Below are 19,109 nucleotides of genomic sequence, written 5' to 3'. Positions count from 1 at the left end.
ATATGTGAGCTTGCGCAGTAATATTGAGTAGGTGGTACAATCGCCCATAGGTCCGGCACTGTGCACTATCCATCCATATAACTAGTTTATTGAAAAGTACCTTTCTGTAAGTAAGGCTAAGATTTAACGTGCTTGCAATCACATGCATGTGCCCTATACACAGACCTGTAAAATTAGAGAGCAAGCGAGTGCAAGTGTTATTGACTGCTAATAATGTGAAATTTAAAGCTACTAACTTCATTGATGGACCTTACTCTTTCTTCCAACCATACTCCAAGATATTTATAGCTATTTGGGCACTCAAGCTTCAATCCTTCCCATGGGCAATAATCTTCTTCGATTATCTTAGGGCCAAAGATTGCTATCTTAGGGGCGCATTATGATGGCGGTCCGTCCGCCATCATACTGAAAATTCCCAACGCCAAGTTAGGATGGCGGTGGGAATCACAATGGTTCCGCGGTGGACGGAAAGTCTGTATGCCATGGTTCCGCAAGGCGGTCCTTTTCCACCCGCCTTGCGAATCCCGGACCCAAGGCAACGTTGCGTGATTATGATATGCCGCCGCACGCCTGGCGGGTGGTCCCAGCACCATTATAATGGTGAGGGTACTGATGTCTGTCCTCCATCATAATGAGTTCCAAGGTTTACTGTTTGTTAATCCTGAAGTTCTGATTCAAACAATAGCTATTAAGCACATTTATCACTCTCCGTAGCCCACTGGTGGTCCTACGCAAAACCACTGTGTCATCTGCATATTGCAGAATGTTCAATTTTACCCAAACGGTTTAGGGAATGGGGGGAGGTTGGAGGTTGAGGGCAATTCACCCTGTTCGGTCAAATACAGATTGAAAATTAACTGTGCTAAGATACATCTCTGCTTCAGCCCTTTGTTTTTTAATATTGTCTCAGATGCAACCAGATCAAGGACAAGTCTAATTTATACCCCTGGGTGTAACAGTTTAAGATTGCGTTCAACAGAAGATGGGAATGCCCCCGTTTTTCAGTTCTCCCCGTAAATTCCCTCCTTCTATGCAATCAAAAGCCGTGGCAAAATCTACAAATGCAGCTTAGAAGAGGATCCTCTTTGTTGTAACGATGTATCCAGAGCGAAAGAGCTAGCAAGTTATCCTCCATGCTTCAACCCATCTGAAATCCTGTCTGGTGGCCCATCCTTCCAATTCTTATACAAAAGTTTAAACTAGCATTTAACCTCTAGCAATGCAATAAGTAAGTCAATTCAATTTCAATTTCAAGCTTTATTCGACTATTAAAAACAATCACAAAAGCGTACAATAAAACACAATACAAACATTACAAAAAAAAACAATAACTCAGAAATGAAGAATTTCGGAAGATTTAAAACACCAGACTTTTCCTATGAGAAATGGCTTTGAGTAAAAAAGTAGCAGTGAAAAAACAGGTGTCTGCAGAGTCAAGTGCAAATAATAATTCCATGGCTTGGGTAATAGTGTACACTGATAATCTTAAAAACATAGGTCTGAGATAGAGACGGCGAAGGTGCATATAGAGTGGGCAGATAAGCATGAAGTGCCGAGTACTTTGCCTAGTCTGACCATCACAAGGACAGGGGGAATGGCTAGGAAGTTTCATCTCAGGGAAGGCAACTAAATTATGTACTATACCAAGTCTGAGTCGTGTCAGAACAAACTGATGGGACTGCTTGGTTATGAATTTAAGGTACATAGGCATGCCCTTTCCTTCAGGTTTAGTGGTGTGATAAAATACATAGGTAGACATGGTAGTACACTTTACCCTACGCATATCAGACTTAGTTTGGATGAAAACATCTTTAAGTTCCTTTTTCGATAGAGTAACAGCACAATAGGGATCCTTAATGATGTCAAAATTAAATACCTTGCCATAAGTAGAAGAGACATAGCTTAGCCAGGGAATCTTAAGGACTTTGTCCGACTTCAAACAATCGGTGATAATCTTCCTAGAAAAAGTAGTCTCTTCTTTAGCCCATATTGACCTCCATACCATGAGGGGTCTTAATCCCATCAGATCAGTCAGATAATTTAAACAAACTTCGCTATGGCACAGTACAGTAGGTGGAAAACAAAGGTTAAGGAGAGTCAAGGGGACTATCTTTATAGACCATCCAAACTCAATACCCCTAATGAAACTACTTCAAACACAAAGAGTTGGAGGGTCTGTTGACTAACAGAGCTGAGTCTATAAGGTCTTGTATAGGAGACCACACCTGAGCATTGCACTAACCCAGACCAAGTGGTCACATGACACAAAAATATGATCGATATCCTATCAGCCCACCCATTTGGCGGAGCCTCGTCATGTAGGACGTCTAACCAGAGTGGTGAGTCAAAGCCCAGGTGAATTGGCCAGACAACACACACTACCGGTTCATATTGTCAAAGTGTCCATGCCACAGAGTGGTGCTGAAAAAGTGCAGTGCAAAATGAGGAGTGAAATAAGTGATATTAAAATGACGGTCGAGGCAAAAGAATTTTTTTTTTTTTACTACCACCACTACATGACGAGGCTCCGCCAAATGGGTGGGCTGATAGGATATCGATCATATTTTTGTGTCATGTGACCACTTGGTCTGGGTTAGTGCAATGCTCAGGTGTGGTCTCCTATACAAGACCTTATAGACTCAGCTCTGTTAGTCAACAGACCCTCCAACTCTTTGTGTTTGAAGTAGTTTCATTAGGGGTATTGAGTTTGCATGGTCTATAAAGATAGTCCCCTTGACCCTCCTTAACCTTTGTTTTCCAGTTCTGAGCAGCTTACGCTGCGGGTCTTTTTATCCTTTGACAACACACCATTGATGTTGTCTTTTCTCGCTCACTGATTGATTATTCTGTCCCACTTTGTTCGCACACCATGGCTGACTTCGGAGGGTTGGCTTTTGACGATGAAGATCTGAACACACTCTTGACTGACAACCCCAGTATCCTAGAGAGTTTGGCCTCGACATCCACCACTACCACCACTACAACAGAGGATGACTGGGTAACTCTATTAAACATGAAGAAAAATCATTCTCGCACCACAATACATGGTATAATCATGAATGAATACTTGCACGGCAAGTGTGCACCATCTGGCTTGATAGTGACCAACACACCACGTCTCTTCTTAACTGATAAGGGTTTCCTGAGGGATTGGGCACTCATAGCGTGGCGCTGCACGCGTGATTGGCTGATCTTGATTATTAAGACTGCTAAGAAGACAGCCGATGCCCTTTTGGTTGAGATCCAGGTTCTAGAGGGCCAAATTAATGCAGCGATTAGGTCAGTACCATTCAAAAAGACCCTGGATGAGACCAACAAAACAAATAAAGAGTATTATGATAACATCCTCGCGACCAAAGTTGAAAAGTTCAAGAAAGACCTTGCACGCTTTTCAATGGAAACCACATACCCTTACATTAGTGACTCCTACGTAGCCCCTGTGTATAACTCCAGAGGTAAGAGATACGGGTCCAACTACTCTTCCTCAGGCTCAGAATCAGGGTCTAGTGACCAAGGGGAGTCAAACAGAGGCTCAACTAACAGAGGGCGAGGGAGGGGTCCCCAGAGAAGGCCGAATAGAGGACGCGGGGATCAATACTATCCGAGCCCAGGGCCCTGGTGGCCCCCTGCACCTTGGGGCTATCACCAACCCCCTATGGGACCCCCCATGGGTCATCAAATACCTAATTACCCACCCAACCCTAACTTCTACTACGACCAGTCTTTATTATAGCAGGGCCGAGGCAGAAGCCGAGGGAGAAAAAGAGGTCAACAGTCAGTGAATTGGGCACCAGACCCCGCGAACAACAGAGAGGGACAATCCTAGAAGGTAGTAGCGATTTAGTAGTGAACCTCAGCAGTCGCACACTTACACCTACTGAGACCTCGGTCCTTAACAAAGGACTTGGATTTGTCCCCACAAACGAAGGAGACCCCTTCAATTTGAGATGTGAATTGGAATCCTTTTATAGGAAGGTCCGCCTACATTTCTTTTTCAAACTGACTAATGATATCAACGATTTGGTGGACCCTGCGGATCAGAACACTGGTCTTAGACCTAAATCCACATTCACGCCTCTCAATCATCAGGTACCAGCGAGGGTCATTGCTTTCGAGCAGGCAGTCACTCATGATATCATGAATATAGACCGCACAGACAAAAAGTCTTTTTCCAACATGACTAGAGCAGAAAAGCTGGCACTTGCTACTCTGTCAAAAGACACCAGCATTACCATTAAGCCTGCCGACAAGGGCGGTGCCATTGTCATACAGGACACCGACACCTACCATAGAGAGTGCTTACGACAACTAAGTAATGGCAATGCCTACCGGCGACTCACTGAAGATCCAACCACGAGACTCTCCAACGATATTAAAAGTCTCACTGAGGAAGCATCTTGTGAGGGATGGATTACATCTCAGGAAGCAAGGTATTTGACCACGGCCCATCCGGTGGTCCCTTACTTCTATTGCCTCCCGAAGATACACAAGGAGAAGAGACCACCTCCGGGTCGCCCCATAATCTCGGGCATTGGGTCTCTGCTAGAGCCGCTTTCTACTTTTGTGGATGTTTATTTGAAACCACTGGTTAAAGAGACACCCACGTATCTGCAGGACACTGGTGACGTCCTTCGACTCCTTACTGAGACTGAGTTCAATGTCGAGACCGACCTATTGGTGAGTTTCGATGTTGAGTCTCTCTATACGTGTATCCCTCAGCAAGAGACTCTGGACTGCATAAGACACTTACTTGAATCCAAACCACCGGATACCATCACTCCGATACCCTTCATCATGGAGTGTGCCAGACTAGCTATGATGGAGAATTATTTTCAATATCAGGATGATCTTTATCTCCAAGTCTCGGGGACATCAATGGGGAGTGTCTTTGCCCCCAGTCTGGCGAACCTGTATATGCATCAGTTCGAGCAAGATCATGTCCTGAACCACAGCAACCCTTATTTCCATCAGGTGTTGCTGTGGCGCAGATACATCGATGATATCATTGTCATATGGAGGGGCACCAATGTGGAGGTTACTGACTTTCACACATGGCTGAACTCCAGGAACCAATATCTTTGTTTCACAGTGGAGTACAGCAAAGAGCGGCTACCATTTTTGGATCTCCTCATTTTTCCGGAAGGGGGAGGGTTGCAGAGCCGATTGTATAAGAAACCCATGGCTCGCAACTCCCTATTGTCATACCGAAGCTTCCACCCACAGTCACTACGTGACAATTTGCCAGTGGGCCAATTTTTGAGGGTCCGGCGTAACTGTTCTTCAAATCACCTGTATGAACAACATGCGAGGGAATTATCGTGCAACTTGAAGGAGCGGCACTACCCCAATCAACTGATACGTCGGGCTCACAAAAGAGCCTTCAATAATAATCGAGAGGCACTAATTGAACATCGACACAACAAGGCACCTTCCGAGAGGATCACGATGGCACACACTTTCAGCACCAGATCGAATTTGGTAAAGAAAACAGTTTTGAAGCACTGGAAAATTCTGAACACAGCTTCTGGTGTAATACCCAGGCCCCTGTTTGCCTTTAAACGAGGGTCCAGTATCAGAGATAGCCTGGTCCATACAAGACCGCGAACGCAGAGGAAAGAAACCACCACCACCCTGGATACCATCTGGAATACTACTCCGGTTCAAGGGCACTACCCCTGTGGTAGTTGTACGTCTTGTCCACAGACTCGTAAGACCCTTTCCATTGACATCGGAACTTCGAGACCGTGGAAATTGTTTAATCATACCAACTGCAACTCGGAGAGATTGATCTATTTGATCACATGCCCATGTGGTCTGGCCTATATTGGGCACACCACCAGAAAAGTCAAGCTTCGTATCAGCGAACATAAGAGTACGATACGGTGCAATAAACAGTCCACCTGCCTGACGAACCATTTTCTAATCAAGAAGCACAAAGCTGACGACCTGAGGTGGGTGGTTTTGGAACAACCATTCATCCCACCACACGTAACAGATGTCTCAAGGTTTCTTTTTATTAAGGAACAGCGCTGGATTTTCAAATTGAAAACTGACGTTTCGGGGTTGAATGACAACATACCTTGGGTGTCCATCTGACCATCTGGGATTCTCCTAGGATGCTGTCCTTTATAAATTACCAACCCTGCACACTCTAAGATAGCTTTATTTACACTTTACATGATGGAGATCCTTTTAGTGACCATACAAAGTGTAGCACATGTCAGTAATCTGTCAATATTATTCCAACATGCCAATAGGAACTAGGTTATGCATTGGTCGTTCCGCTGCTGTTCCCATCAAATTTAGCTATAGGTTCAGCTAGCTCTTCTGCTAAAGGTTAGGACTCATCTAACTCGCCTATTCTACCGAGGTGTAGACCCATTCTTCTTACATGGCTTGACATTCTGACATAATGTGCCCTTTTCCTAGTGTTTATACAATTGCACTGTAGACTTAACAAACTTTTTGAAGGCAATGAACACGAGCGCATATTAGATAGGTGCAGCGCCTGGTATTTATTCATCATCCCTTGAGGGTACATGGTTATGCCTTAGGGGCATGACTATGCATGACTATGTTCGATTTGGGGAGGCTCACAGCGCTTCATAAAACCCCATATCGCCGCTTTTTGAGACTGTCTCGGGTGAGATGAATAATTGACATCTGATGGGGAAACGAGGCATCGCTATGACCACCGCTGGTCTATTCGGTGTATTGTTTACTCATTAATAGGCATGCGCGCGCTATGGACGCAGGTTCACCAAACCCTGGGGATGCGCTACCTTTTCGCGCATGCCCAGTGCGCGCGCCGCCACGAACACACCCCCCGTGCGCGGTGGCAGGTTTTACAACATCGCCCATGCTCGGTGTTCTGTACACAGCGGGCTGAGCAGCGTGGCTTGGCAGCGCATGCGCGTTGCATGTTTTTGCGCAATATCGACAACAGCGATAGGCCAACAGCTGTTGCCCTTTCTGCCAATTAGGCCTGATATAAAAATACGAGCCTCACCTCTCCTCGTTGCCTCCCCTTCGGCTTTGGTGTTAGCCGAGAGGTACCGACGGAGAGGTGAGTAGACAGATCAGGGCATGCTCCTCCAGGCTCTTCAGGCTCACTGAGGGTCTCTCGTTTTAAAGCACTTTGATTCTGAGATAATAACCCTCCAGTCTGACATAAATTTCCAGCTGGACCTAAAGACTGAGCTTTATTTACCTATTCTTTACCATTAGTTATAAGTGAAGGTTTAGTTTTGTTTGTATCTTCTTACAGTTAAGCATAGGGCTAAGGTCCTCTCACTCAGTTCTATCACTTATCGAATGTCATCTTTGAGCCACACAGTTTATTTCTATCTCTTGACTGTGTTAGGGTTCTGAGTGACAAACAAACTGCCTACCTTATAATAATTTTTATGTGGTTAATAGGGGTATTCACTCCTGGTTAACCGTGTCAGTCAGAGACTAGACATTAGTTTTGTCTATCAGTTATACCTTCTCTTGATCTCCATGGGACAGCGATCTTTGTGGGCAGATACACAACCAGTTTCTTACATGCACAGATAGTATAACTTAACACTGACTAGGGATACTCTATAGATCTCTGAGTCACATAGGCTTACATGCTCTATTTTTTCTGTGCATAGAGCGGGGCCTCATTCTCCGAGCCGTTGCCGGGTGAGGTGAGGCTTGACTCCCACATACTGCTGGGTAAGTCTTATACACTTTATTTGAAAATAATGTTTAGCAATGACTGGTGGTTTACTCTAAATGCAACCTTTACCTCGTTTGGCTGTTCTAGTATGAATTAGCCTAGCTGAGTCTATCAAATGGTCTGTATATGTGACAAGTTCGTTATGTTTTTAGAACAAACAATAGTTGTGGTTTTTGTCTCCACTTACAGGATCACATCCTCTATCCAACAACTGATTCGGATGGATACGGTAGGATGGTCTACACGACCACTCCACTAGTTTGGACAGTTCGTTAAACAAATGATTTGGTCTTTCCTTATCTTTTTTTCACTTTACACATTAATATTTGAGTGTACCTTTGCAGTAGCAATATCTTTTGTATCTGGCCCTGAAGAATGCCGGTGTAGTTTCACCTTAGGCAGAAACATGTTGGCCTAATCCATAACACAGCAAAGCATCACAGTGATTTTTTCACACTGTTCTACACTTCTTTTTAATCTGGCGTCCTGGTGAATATCAATAAAAAAATTTCTTTTGCCTCGACCGTCATTTTAATATCACTTATTTCACTCCTCATTTTGCACTGCACTTTTTCAGCACCACTCTGTGGCATGGACACTTTGACAATATGAACCGGTAGTGTGTGTTGTCTGGCCAATTCACCTGGGCTTTGACTCACCACTCTGGTTAGACGTCCTACGTGACGAGGCTCCGCCAAATGGGTGGGCTGATAGGATATCGATCATATTTTTGTGTCATGTGACCACTTGGTCTGGGTTAGTGCAATGCTCAGGTGTGGTCTCCTATACAAGACCTTATAGACTCAGCTCTGTTTGTCAACAGACCCTCCAACTCTTTGTGTTTGAAAAAGTACAGTAGGTGCCGAGGGAGGTAGGCAAAGCAATCTTCTAAGGAACCCATTCTCAGTATTTTGCAGTGCCCTATGCTGACTATAGCCCCAAATAAAAGTTTAAACTAGCATTTAACCTCTAGCAATGCAATAAGTAAGTCAATAAATTGCTGGGGAGGAGCACTGTCCTTTCTTTCGCACTCGGGCCAATGATGAACCTTGCCGACTATCGGGAAGAGAGTTGGTGTCAATACAATTCCTATGTAATGGAAATAGAATTTGTGTCTGTAAAGGATGTTGGCCTTGAACACTGCTGTGGGAATTCTATTTGGTTCAAGAGCTCCATCACTGGGGATGGATTCCAATGCTATGTGTACTTCTGCCGGTGTACTATTATTCTCCCACTAGGGGCATTTGTTTCATATGCCCACTAATACCCTAGTATCTGAGACACACATTTTTTGTATGTAATTAAGCCTGTATTCTGTAGGGAGAATGAAATTTGCCTCCCCTTTCTTTCATTCAGATAGTGTGATTTACTAATCTCGAAAAATTTCAGGGATCTCCAGATTTTGTTGTTTCACAAATTTTTTTTTTCTGTTCAAATCTTTTTTATTGAAAAATAACTGAAATGAGATCGGCAATACATCATCAGAGTCCATATGGGCATATTGGTACAGTGCCGAAACAAAGATGGGTCAATACATAGGAAATGATACATGAAATAAAAGAAGAAGAAAGAAGAAAATAAAAACAATACAGAAAACATCGTTCCGGATCTATCAAGAGTTGATCGCCAGTAACCAAACAATAGCAAATCATCATCATATTATTCCTTCATCTAACAATTCCGTAAAGCATTCCATCCAGAAATAGCTAATGTAATATCATGTTATACCTTGTTAGTCTTGTACAGTAACTCTCCAATTAGTTTCCCTATTCATTAAGTGCTGATTTAGTCATATAAGCATCTCATGGTGGATCGAAGGTGAAGGAGGCTTCATCTAAGGAGACCTGCCACGGTGACGAGTGTAGGGCGGGATTGTCAGTGCCTCTAATGCAGGACAGCCATTCCCTCCAAGCATTAAAAGAGACCTCAGCCGCTGTCTTCCAATTGCATAATACAACCTTACATGCCAGTGTTAGTAAGAGGTCCAGAAGCTGGCGGTCATGGTCTCCCCTCACTATTGGGTCTATAGCTCCCAGGATAATATAAATGAATTCTCTTTTGGGTTTTATGGCAAATATGTGTTCGATATAATCGAAAAATTTTCCCCAGTATGTGTGGAGCATGGGACAATTGAATAGCATGTGTGGTAGGTCACCAGTACCCATTGAGCAGTTCCAGCATGTTGGTGTGTCTCGTAGGCCAGCCTTAAATAATCTCTGCGGGGTCCAAAATGTTCTGTTAAGTATCATATACTTAGTCTGTGAGAGTATCAGTGGCACTTTATGTGTGAGTGCCGATGCGTGTATCCTGATCCAGTCTATGTCTATACCGGTGTTATTCGGTTCTGCCTCCCATTTGATTTCATTACGTCTCATTGTATTGTTGGGCGTTGGTGCAAGTAGTTTATAGATTTTTGAAACAAAATGCCCCAAGGATTGGAAGTGCGGTAGCATAGATTTTAGCCAGGGTGTCGCTAATGTGAATGTGCGTGTAGATAGAGCTGATTTGAGTTTCAGGAAGGCATAGAAGTCAATTGGTAGTAGGGAGTGCCTAGTCTGTAGAGTCGAGAAGGGTAATGGCATATTATTCTCACTGAGATCTGAAACCACATTGATACCCCTGTCTGACCAATGGTCCCATATGGGGGGCAAACCGCCAATTTTGATCAATGGATTGCGCCATAAGGATGCAGAAGCAGATTTGTGAATCTGCAGACCAGTCTTATGAACTTGATCTAATCGTAAGAGGGCTCTCTTAGTATTAAGCATGATGTATTTAGAGTGTGGAAGGTGTGAGAGGTCCATTGTGAGTACAGCAGAAAGCGGGGCCTTGCCTATGATGGATTTCTCAATATCAATCCACAGAGGCGTATAGTTGGGGTCCTCGGCAAACCAGGGCGCCCCTTGCTTGCAGAGAAAGGCGGTTTGGTAGTTTTTAAAATTTGGTAGACCTATACCTCCTTTAAGCTTGGGGAGTTGTAATTTTTTCATGGCAATTCTGGGCTTTTTCCCTTTCCATAGGAAGTCCGTGAATGATTTATCTATTTTATGTAAAAAATCCTCCGTGAAGGTCATGGGGAGCATACTCGCCATATAATTTACTAAGGGGCTGATCATCATCTTTAACGTCTCTGCTCTACCCCACCATGAGAGGAACTTCGGCGACCATCCATCTAGTAGTTTTTGTATTTTTTTATAGAGTATATCTTCATTGATTTTTAGGGTGGTTATCAGATCTTTCTCGAATTCCATACCTAAGTACTTAAAACTCTTCGGCTGCCAGGTAAGCCCGGAGTCACCCAGTATATTTTTGTCACACAGGTTATTTAGTAATTTCACTTCTGTCTTGTCCTTATTCAGGGAGTATCCGGAGACATACGATAATTCCTCAATTGTGGATAGTAATGCAGGAATAGCTTTATCAGCTTTTTCACTCAAGACCAGCACATCGTCGGCGTAGGCCGTCAGTTTAATTGTGCATCCTGTGAATCGAATTCCTTGAATTTCGGGGTTTTCCCTTATGTAATACAGGAAGGGTTCAATTGCTAGTAGGAACAGGGACGGGGACAGAGGGCAACCCTGTCTTGTACCTTGTTCTAGGTTAAAAGGGGAGGAAAAAGCACCACCAGCTCTCACTCTAGCGGAGGGACAGGCATATAGGGACATGACTAATTTAGTGAATAGAGGACCCAGGTCAAATTTGTGAAGCACCGCATTCAAATACGTCCAATCCACCTTGTCAAACGCTTTTTCTGCGTCTAGTGTTATCGCCACAGCTGGTGTGGATAAAAGCTTTGTTTTTTCAATAACGTGAGCCAGAATCCTAGTATTATCGCTTGAGAGCCTATTTTTCAGGAATCCCGCCTGTGATGGATGTATTAAGGACGGTAAAACCTTCTGGATGCGTTTTGCAAGAATCGAGGCCAAGAGCTTGCAATCTAAGTTTATCAGCGAGATAGGTCTGTAATTTTTAGGCTGTTTAGAATCTTTGCCTTCCTTGGGTATCACTGCAATTACAGCTTCAGCCATTGTTCCTTTCACCTCTCCTGTGATACTAATTTCTTGGAATACTTCAAAGAGCGGAGTAGCTAGAACATGGGCGAAGGTCTTATAAAATGGTGCTGTGTAGCCATCCGGACCAGGGGCTTTACCCTTTTTAAGGGATTTGATCGCGGTAATGACCTCTGATTCAGAGACCGGCTCATTCAAAGACTCCCTTTCTGCGGCAGTGAGTTTTGGGAGTGCACAGTTTGAGAGATATTTCTCCATTTTTCCCTGTCGACATGTACGTTCCTAGCATATAGTTTCTCATAGAATTCTTTGAAAATGTTCGCAATTTTATTGGGGTCAGAGCTAGGAGCGCCACCTCCGTCTAGAAGAGAAGTTATAGCGTTTTTTTGAATTTTAAATTTGAGATATGCAGCTAGTCCTTTCCCTGCCTTATTAGAGTCACAGATTTTAAAACGCTTCCTTTTATCGAGCCAGATTCCCGCCTTTTCACTAATAAGTCTATTATATGTGTATTTTTGGTTGGACAATTCAATCAGGTCTTCAGGGTTTCTATTATTCAGGTATTTGCGCTGGAGTGTAGAGATCTCCTCTTCTAATTTCAACAAGGTCGCGCTTCGGTTCTTGTTAATTGCAGAGGATATTTTTATGATAAGCCCTCTAATGGTGGATTTTAGCACCTCCCATCTAATGGTGTTTGAAGTGTCCCCTTTTTTGTTTGTCATTAAGAAGTCTTTGATGGCGTTGTCAATGGTTTCTTTGTGTTTAGTGTCATTAAGAATAGCGTCATTAAATCTCCACATTGATTGACGAGTGGTTGGCGTGACATTAGAGAGTGTGAGAGAAACGCAAGAGTGATCAGAGACTAATCTGGGGGCAATGTCCGAGTTTTCAACTCTGGCCAACGCGTTTTTAGAAATGAGTATGTAGTCAATTCTCGAGAACGAGTCATGTGGTGGGGAGTAAAAAGAGTAATCTCTATCATCAGGATGTAGTAAGCGCCATGTATCTACCAAATGGAACCTATTGCATAACTTCATGAACGCCTTGTGAGCTTTACCTGGGCGAAAGGCGCATTTGGAATCTCTATCTAATACCGGGTCATACGGAAGATTGAAATCACCCGCCAAAATATGGACTGCCGTATCTGGGATGGAGTCGATCTGTTTCGCGAGGCCTAGCCAGAAAGACGGATCATGGGCATTAGGGGCATATACTGACGTAATAAAAAATTCAGTATCATCTTTAAGTAGTTTCGCTGATACCCATCTCCCTTTCGTATCCATGGTAGAGGAGAGTATCTCCACATTCGCAGTCTTTGCTACAAGCATTACCACCCCATTCTTTTTAGAGATTGCCTCAGAGCCTATTACCTCAGTGTAGTACTTGTTCCGCAGTGTGTGAAAGTGCTTCGCTTCTAGTTTTGTTTCCTGTAGCAGGGCTATGTCCCCGCGTTGCCTGCGTAGATAATCAAGTATCTTCTGACGTTTAACCGGCTGATTTAGGCCTTTCACATTCAGAGTTAATATTTTAAGATTAGCTATGGTTGTTGTCCCTATGGGAGTATCTATAACAGGAGCCATCAGTTATGCAATGTCTGATATCGTATCATAATACATGTATATGCATGGGAATCAGATCTGATAGAGAGCACCATACATTTGACGCTACAGGCAATGACATAAATCGCATTAATCACAGGGCTAGCAGTATTCTGAAATACGGAACGGAAGCTTCGGAATGCAAAATGGTACAGTGTGCACAGTGTGTGGAATAACAAAAGAAGATAAAGTAGAAAAAGTGAGAAAATAAACTCCCCCCACAAACCCCCGCACCACCCTCCTCCCTCCGCCCCTCCCCTAGGCCCACCCCTCCCTCCCCCATGGAAGAATAGGAACATGGCGACTCGGGAACGACCACGAGGCCGCCTTCAAGCAGGCTTAGTCAACAGAATTTAACGTCTGAGCTGCTGGAGCAATCACAAACAAGAGAGCCAGACAGCTTCCAATAACCATCAACAGGGTATAACAATAGCCAGCTTCACTTACAAACGCAATGTCTTAAGGACAAAGAACCATTATGACTAGATTTAGAGAAAACTATTTGTATCTTGGTCTTTAAGTATAAGTCGTGTGAGTAAACAACACCATGTCCACCAGCTGGAGACCATCCTATTGAACAGTTCAGTAAATGACGTCAGCTAGATATTTCAGATACTATTTCAATAAGCATTCAATAACCATTTAGAGGAACATGTCATTCCATCCCCATAACACAGTTGAGTAAGCCATTGACTTCCGCATGGCGTAAACATTATGAACAACAAGAGTGCAGTTGCGGGGCACATCAAAGAACATTGGAGATCAAATAAGGTACATATTGGAGCATTATAAACTTGTCATCTCTATGAAAGGGAAAGTTTCACAGGTCAACCAAATCCAGAGGCTCCTGCGTCTCCAGCATCTCCCTGGCTCGAGAGAGCAACCTCCATATTGGCCTCTTCCTGTGTAGAAAGTAGATGGCGCAGCTTTTGTGGATCAGAGAGTATATGAGTCACACCTCTTATCGTCACTTTGAACTTTGTCGGACCAATGAATCCATACATGAAACCGAGTGACTTCAATTGTGGTCTCAGTGCAAGAAAACCTTTCCTAACATCCATCGTTTCCTTACTATAGTCTTGTGAGATGTAAATCTTATGACCTTTCCATAAGACATGATTGTGTTTGCGAACGAAGGAGAGGATCTGTTCTGTGTGTTGGTATCTCAGTGGCTTGCACACTATCGCTCTCGGTCCCTTCTGATCTTTGGTCATTCGTCCCGGGACTCTATGTGCTCTATCAAATTCCAATGGTTGAGTGAAGGTTAAGTTTGTTGCTTGTGTAAACCAGTTCTCAAGGAATGGAACACACGATCCATAGGTTTCTTCTGATTTTTCTGGAATTCCGAAAATTCTCAGGTTCCCTCTCCTATTTCTGTCTTCCAACTCCGCAATCTTCTTTACCAGATGGTCCGAGCATAAGGTGAGATTTTTAATAGCTCCACAGGTTTTATTCTCCGTATCTTCTAGTTTACTTATTCTACTTTCAGATTCTGTCATTCTTGAATTAATATCCTTTATGTCTTGTCTTATAGCAGCAACCTCCTCTTTGGTAGATCTAGCCAGATCTCTGACTTCCTCTAGCCTATTCAGGATAGTGTCTATTGCGTCTGCCATATCTTTTTTCCCTTTGATCGGCGTCGGCGGATCAGCTTTTAGGCGTTTAGGGGTCTTGCCATTCTTTTCGTCACTCATTTTTAGTCCACTTCAGTATTTGTATTGGAGGTAGATAGAGCAATGACACCAATAACCCTAGATGCTAGCCTTGTATCACCACTAAGTGGTTAATAGTAGTAGCGTGGTAAGACAGTATGGGTGAATGGCATTTCGATAGCAGTTCAGTGTATGCACGCACCGGTACAGAGCCTTATTTTGTAATCCAGCATAGGAGCTTGCTGTGCGCTCAACCGTCAAACCAGTGAATCTCCAATGCACACAGCATACAATAACATAGTTGTGGTGCCTGTTAATATTTGCCTTTGTTTGCTTTATTGCTGTTTGTTTATGCTTGTATTTGTTTGTATTTGTTGTATTTGCTGCTAGACCACTTATATTTAGAGCAGATGCTTATTTATCCCAATCACATGGCTTGGTTAAAAGTCAATGCATGAAAAATGTGGCTGATTTTCACCTTCTTAACACATTGCAGACACTACAATCGGGGCTCTAAAGCATGCCATCAGCAATAGTGACAGTGTATATTAGGAGGCAGTTGAGATTTCCAAGAGTCAGGTCAGGAGACACTGTGTGTGCAGACCGTGTGGCTAGGGATATACATATCATCAAAGTCCGCCATTTTAGGTGATCGCTACCTTCCCGTCCCGTTTTTACATATTTGTACTGCAATTACATTTCATGGAGCTTGTACAGTCGAGCTTCGAGTAGGCGTCACTCGTTTCGCTCTTACTCACGGTGCATTGTTTGGCCGTGTGCGCGAAGCCTCCTCGTCAGAGCTCCGTAGGTGGACCGGGGAGCCTCGTGGCTGCAGGCGGCTTAAGGCTCCGTCGTCAAGAGCGTCTGCCGGCGGTGAAAAAAGAAAGGCGATTCCTGCAGCTCCTTCCGAGCGGAATCGCTTCAAACTCACATCGCTGCTTGACTACGGCTTCCGACGCCCATTCATGCGTTTTGGGCTTAATCAAGCTCGTCCAGCCGCTCTTTTTATTCAGAAGTCGTTTGCTGCCTGGAGGAAGACCGAAGTTACGTCGCCATTTCTCCGACGTCCAAGCCACGCCCCCCTCTGTTTCACAAAATTTAACACTGCTTTTCCCTCCCGCTTTTTCCTATATATTTCTCTAATTGAAACTATTTCATTTTTTTTAAAATAGCTTCATTTTCATTCTGCCTTTATTTCCTCATTGAATTATTGAGCTTGTGCTGCAGAGATAATGATGCAGCCTCGTAACAAACTAGATGTATTTATACATTCAAAGACCAGTCACAGGTTAATGTGTTTTGCCCAGAATGTTTGAGGCATTTTGTTAGAGCCAAAATGGCTGTGTGCTGACTTGTGCTGAATTCTTAGGTTTTGCAAAGTAACTATGTGTGATACACAACCCAGTTATAGACTGACTATAAATTAGACAGATGTAACGGTCCAAATATATATTTAAGCAAGCACTGGCATAGCCAATAGGACTGGTGTTGGCTACCAGCCTTTTGATTTTGTCAATGTTTGTTTTCATTTGTCAGATGTTTTGCAAAACTTTTTTCATGGGGAGCTGGCGGGCTATTGCCGAAACATTAAAAAAAAACCTAAAAGTAAAAATATAGGTTTTTGGTCTCAAACAGCACATATTGCTGTAGTAATCTCAAGCACTGAAGGGAATAACTTTGTATGTGGATGTGCTCCTTGTCAAAGAAAAGAATGCCACCTCTCACAGTGATTTGGTCGTGGACTGAACCATGCTGTATGTTGTATTGGACAGAAGATGTGAATAAGCCAATGCATTGAGAGGGCTGCGTAAATATATGATTTACATTTTAGTAAAATGAAAAGTCAATGCCAGACCTAAAATAATTATGTCTGTTAATATCATATTCGAGTCCGTGCAGTGTTTCATTGAAGTGGCAAGGCAGAGTTCCCCCAATCTTAGAAGGCCGCTTATTTTTAGGAATGATTAGAAAATGCATGAACTCTTGGGCAACAAAGAAATACACAACATTTCTTATGAATCCTTAATGAGACTGATGTTTGGATCTTGAACTGTTTTCGAGAAGCTGATACGCTTCCCTCAAGATGAAGGTTACCGATGTCTAGTTGGCTTTGTTCTCCATGCTCTGCATTATGGGTAACTCGACCACGTGTTAAGAACTCTTGAGTTACTTCAGCTGGTATCTCATTGTTTGGTTAGAACTCCTTGATACCTCACGGGTTGCTTAGAGTTAGTTTAGTACATGCTCTTGTTACTTTGAGAGGTTAGGGGACCAACAGTTACCTTGGTTTGGATGAAAGGTCGATCAGACAGTGTTGTTCACTTTATGCCACAAACCTCAGGAACAAGAGCACCTTTTAGATTTCTGTCCATGGGTTCACAGCCCAGTGCATCAAAGAGCAAAGCACCTATCAAGCTTAATGCTTACCTTTTACCTGGCAAGCTGTACTGCGTGGCAGGAGGTGGGGATTTGTTCATCTTCCGAACTGTGCACTAGCTGGCTGCTCAGTTCAATACTCCTTGGTGTAGGAACTCCCTGCCTTTGACACTAAAGAAATGTGATGATAATCAAGTTTTAGGAAGAATCTTAAGAATTGTCTTTACGGAAAATACTGTGTGAAGATAGAAGTGATCTGCAAAAAAGTTTTCCTCTCTGGTTATATATAGTTCAGGGCACAGTGAGACACTCTTTGATGGCAAAGCTTGCACTTTGAAAATATATGATGGATAGCCAAACAAATAGCTATAGATGGATCATTCTGAAGGATTTGGTCTTGTCAATATCCCTGTTCCATCAGCCTCGCCTTTCGGCGGAATATATATCATGCAATTTCCATATAATACAATTCACTTTGGGTTACAGGAATTTTTCTCCCAGGTGAAGTCTATTTTATAAGTGTCTCTTATTTAATGCACAGTGGATTGGACAAAAGCTGTGGTTTGTTCACTTCTGTTCTTTTTCTGTTCAGCTTGATAACTATGTTCTTCATGTTTCTTCAGGTTTTCTTTGGGAGATTGTCGTAGACCGCTACTTGAATCAGCGATCTTAGTAGAAGACATAGTACACACCCAGCTGATTAATATGGTAAGAAAATATGTATTGGATATTTGTACCCGCATTACAGTTTGCACACATTTGATTGGCTATAACAACTGAAAAGTGTGGCAATTCTATAAAGCAATCAGATTTTTTATATGCTTCTAATTGTTCTATGGCTTATTTAGGGATGGCTTTTTTGGTAATCTGTTTATTCTCGAAAATAGTAAATGATTATTCTTGATCCCTTCATTGGAAACCTAAAAGCAATGCTTCTGCATTCAGCCATTTATGCATTTCTTTTCATTTGCTCATTGAGCGTTTATTGATCTTAAATATGATAAGTACCAGTTAGAAAAAGACACAGTCAGCAGTCCACAGCAGCAGGCGCATCATAGAAGCGTCATATTTCTTACCTCTATCCCAAATTCCTGCCATCACCGCTGCAGACCTGATCAGGCTAGGTAGGAAAGTGAAATCTGGCTCCCCAGCGGACCCCATGAGTCCCTCCCATTTCCTGGAATCGATGGACTTTTTCCTACCCCCCATGCTAAACATCCTCAACCTTTCCTTTTCTACAGGATCTGTACCCATAGCTTGGAAGCAAGCATGGGTATCTCCGATAATTAAAACACCTACCCTCGACCCCTCCAAACCAGAAAATTTCCGGCCGATATCCCTTCTCCCCTGGATTTCCAAAATAGCCGAAACCCATGCTAACAGCATCCTTTCCAAACACGTGGAAAATCACGGAATCCTAGACCCCTCTCAAAACGGCTTCCGTGCAGGCCATAGTACGGAGTCTGCCCTACTGGCCACTACGGAGCATCTCCGGACGATTTTGGATTCCGGTCATAGTGCTGCGCTGATCCTGCTCGATCTCAGCGCAGCCTTTGACACGGTATCCCATGACATCCTTCTAAAACGTCTGGAGATGACCGGGGTGACTGGTCTTGCCCTCGCGTGGTTCCAATCCTTTCTCAAGGACAGATCCTTTAAGGTGTCGGCTCCCCCATTTCTTTCTAAATCCCACCCCATCGCTCAAGGTGTCCCCCAGGGATCAGCGCTGAGCCCCTCCCTCTTTAATCTATACGTCCAGCCACTCACT

General features: G+C 43.4%; 1 protein-coding gene across 2 annotated transcripts in view; it reads left to right on the top strand.

Annotated features, from left to right (window-relative positions):
- SUPT3H (SPT3 homolog, SAGA and STAGA complex component) overlaps positions 1 to 19,109 on the top strand; it is a 1,963,693-nt gene that overhangs the window by 733,406 nt on the left and 1,211,178 nt on the right. For both annotated transcript variants that reach the window (XM_086926226.1, XM_086926225.1), the window contains exon 3: positions 17,965 to 18,049. In XM_086926226.1, coding sequence (XP_086782352.1) covers positions 17,965 to 18,049 — 85 coding nt within the window. The remainder of the gene's footprint in view (positions 1 to 17,964; positions 18,050 to 19,109) is intronic.

Source organism: Lissotriton vulgaris, chromosome 6 (genome assembly GCF_964263255.1).
Source record: "Lissotriton vulgaris chromosome 6, aLisVul1.2, whole genome shotgun sequence".
NCBI classification, from domain to species: Eukaryota; Metazoa; Chordata; class Amphibia; order Caudata; family Salamandridae; genus Lissotriton; species Lissotriton vulgaris.
Note: the sequence above shows the minus strand (reverse complement) of the source record. Positions and strands in the feature narration are given on the sequence as shown.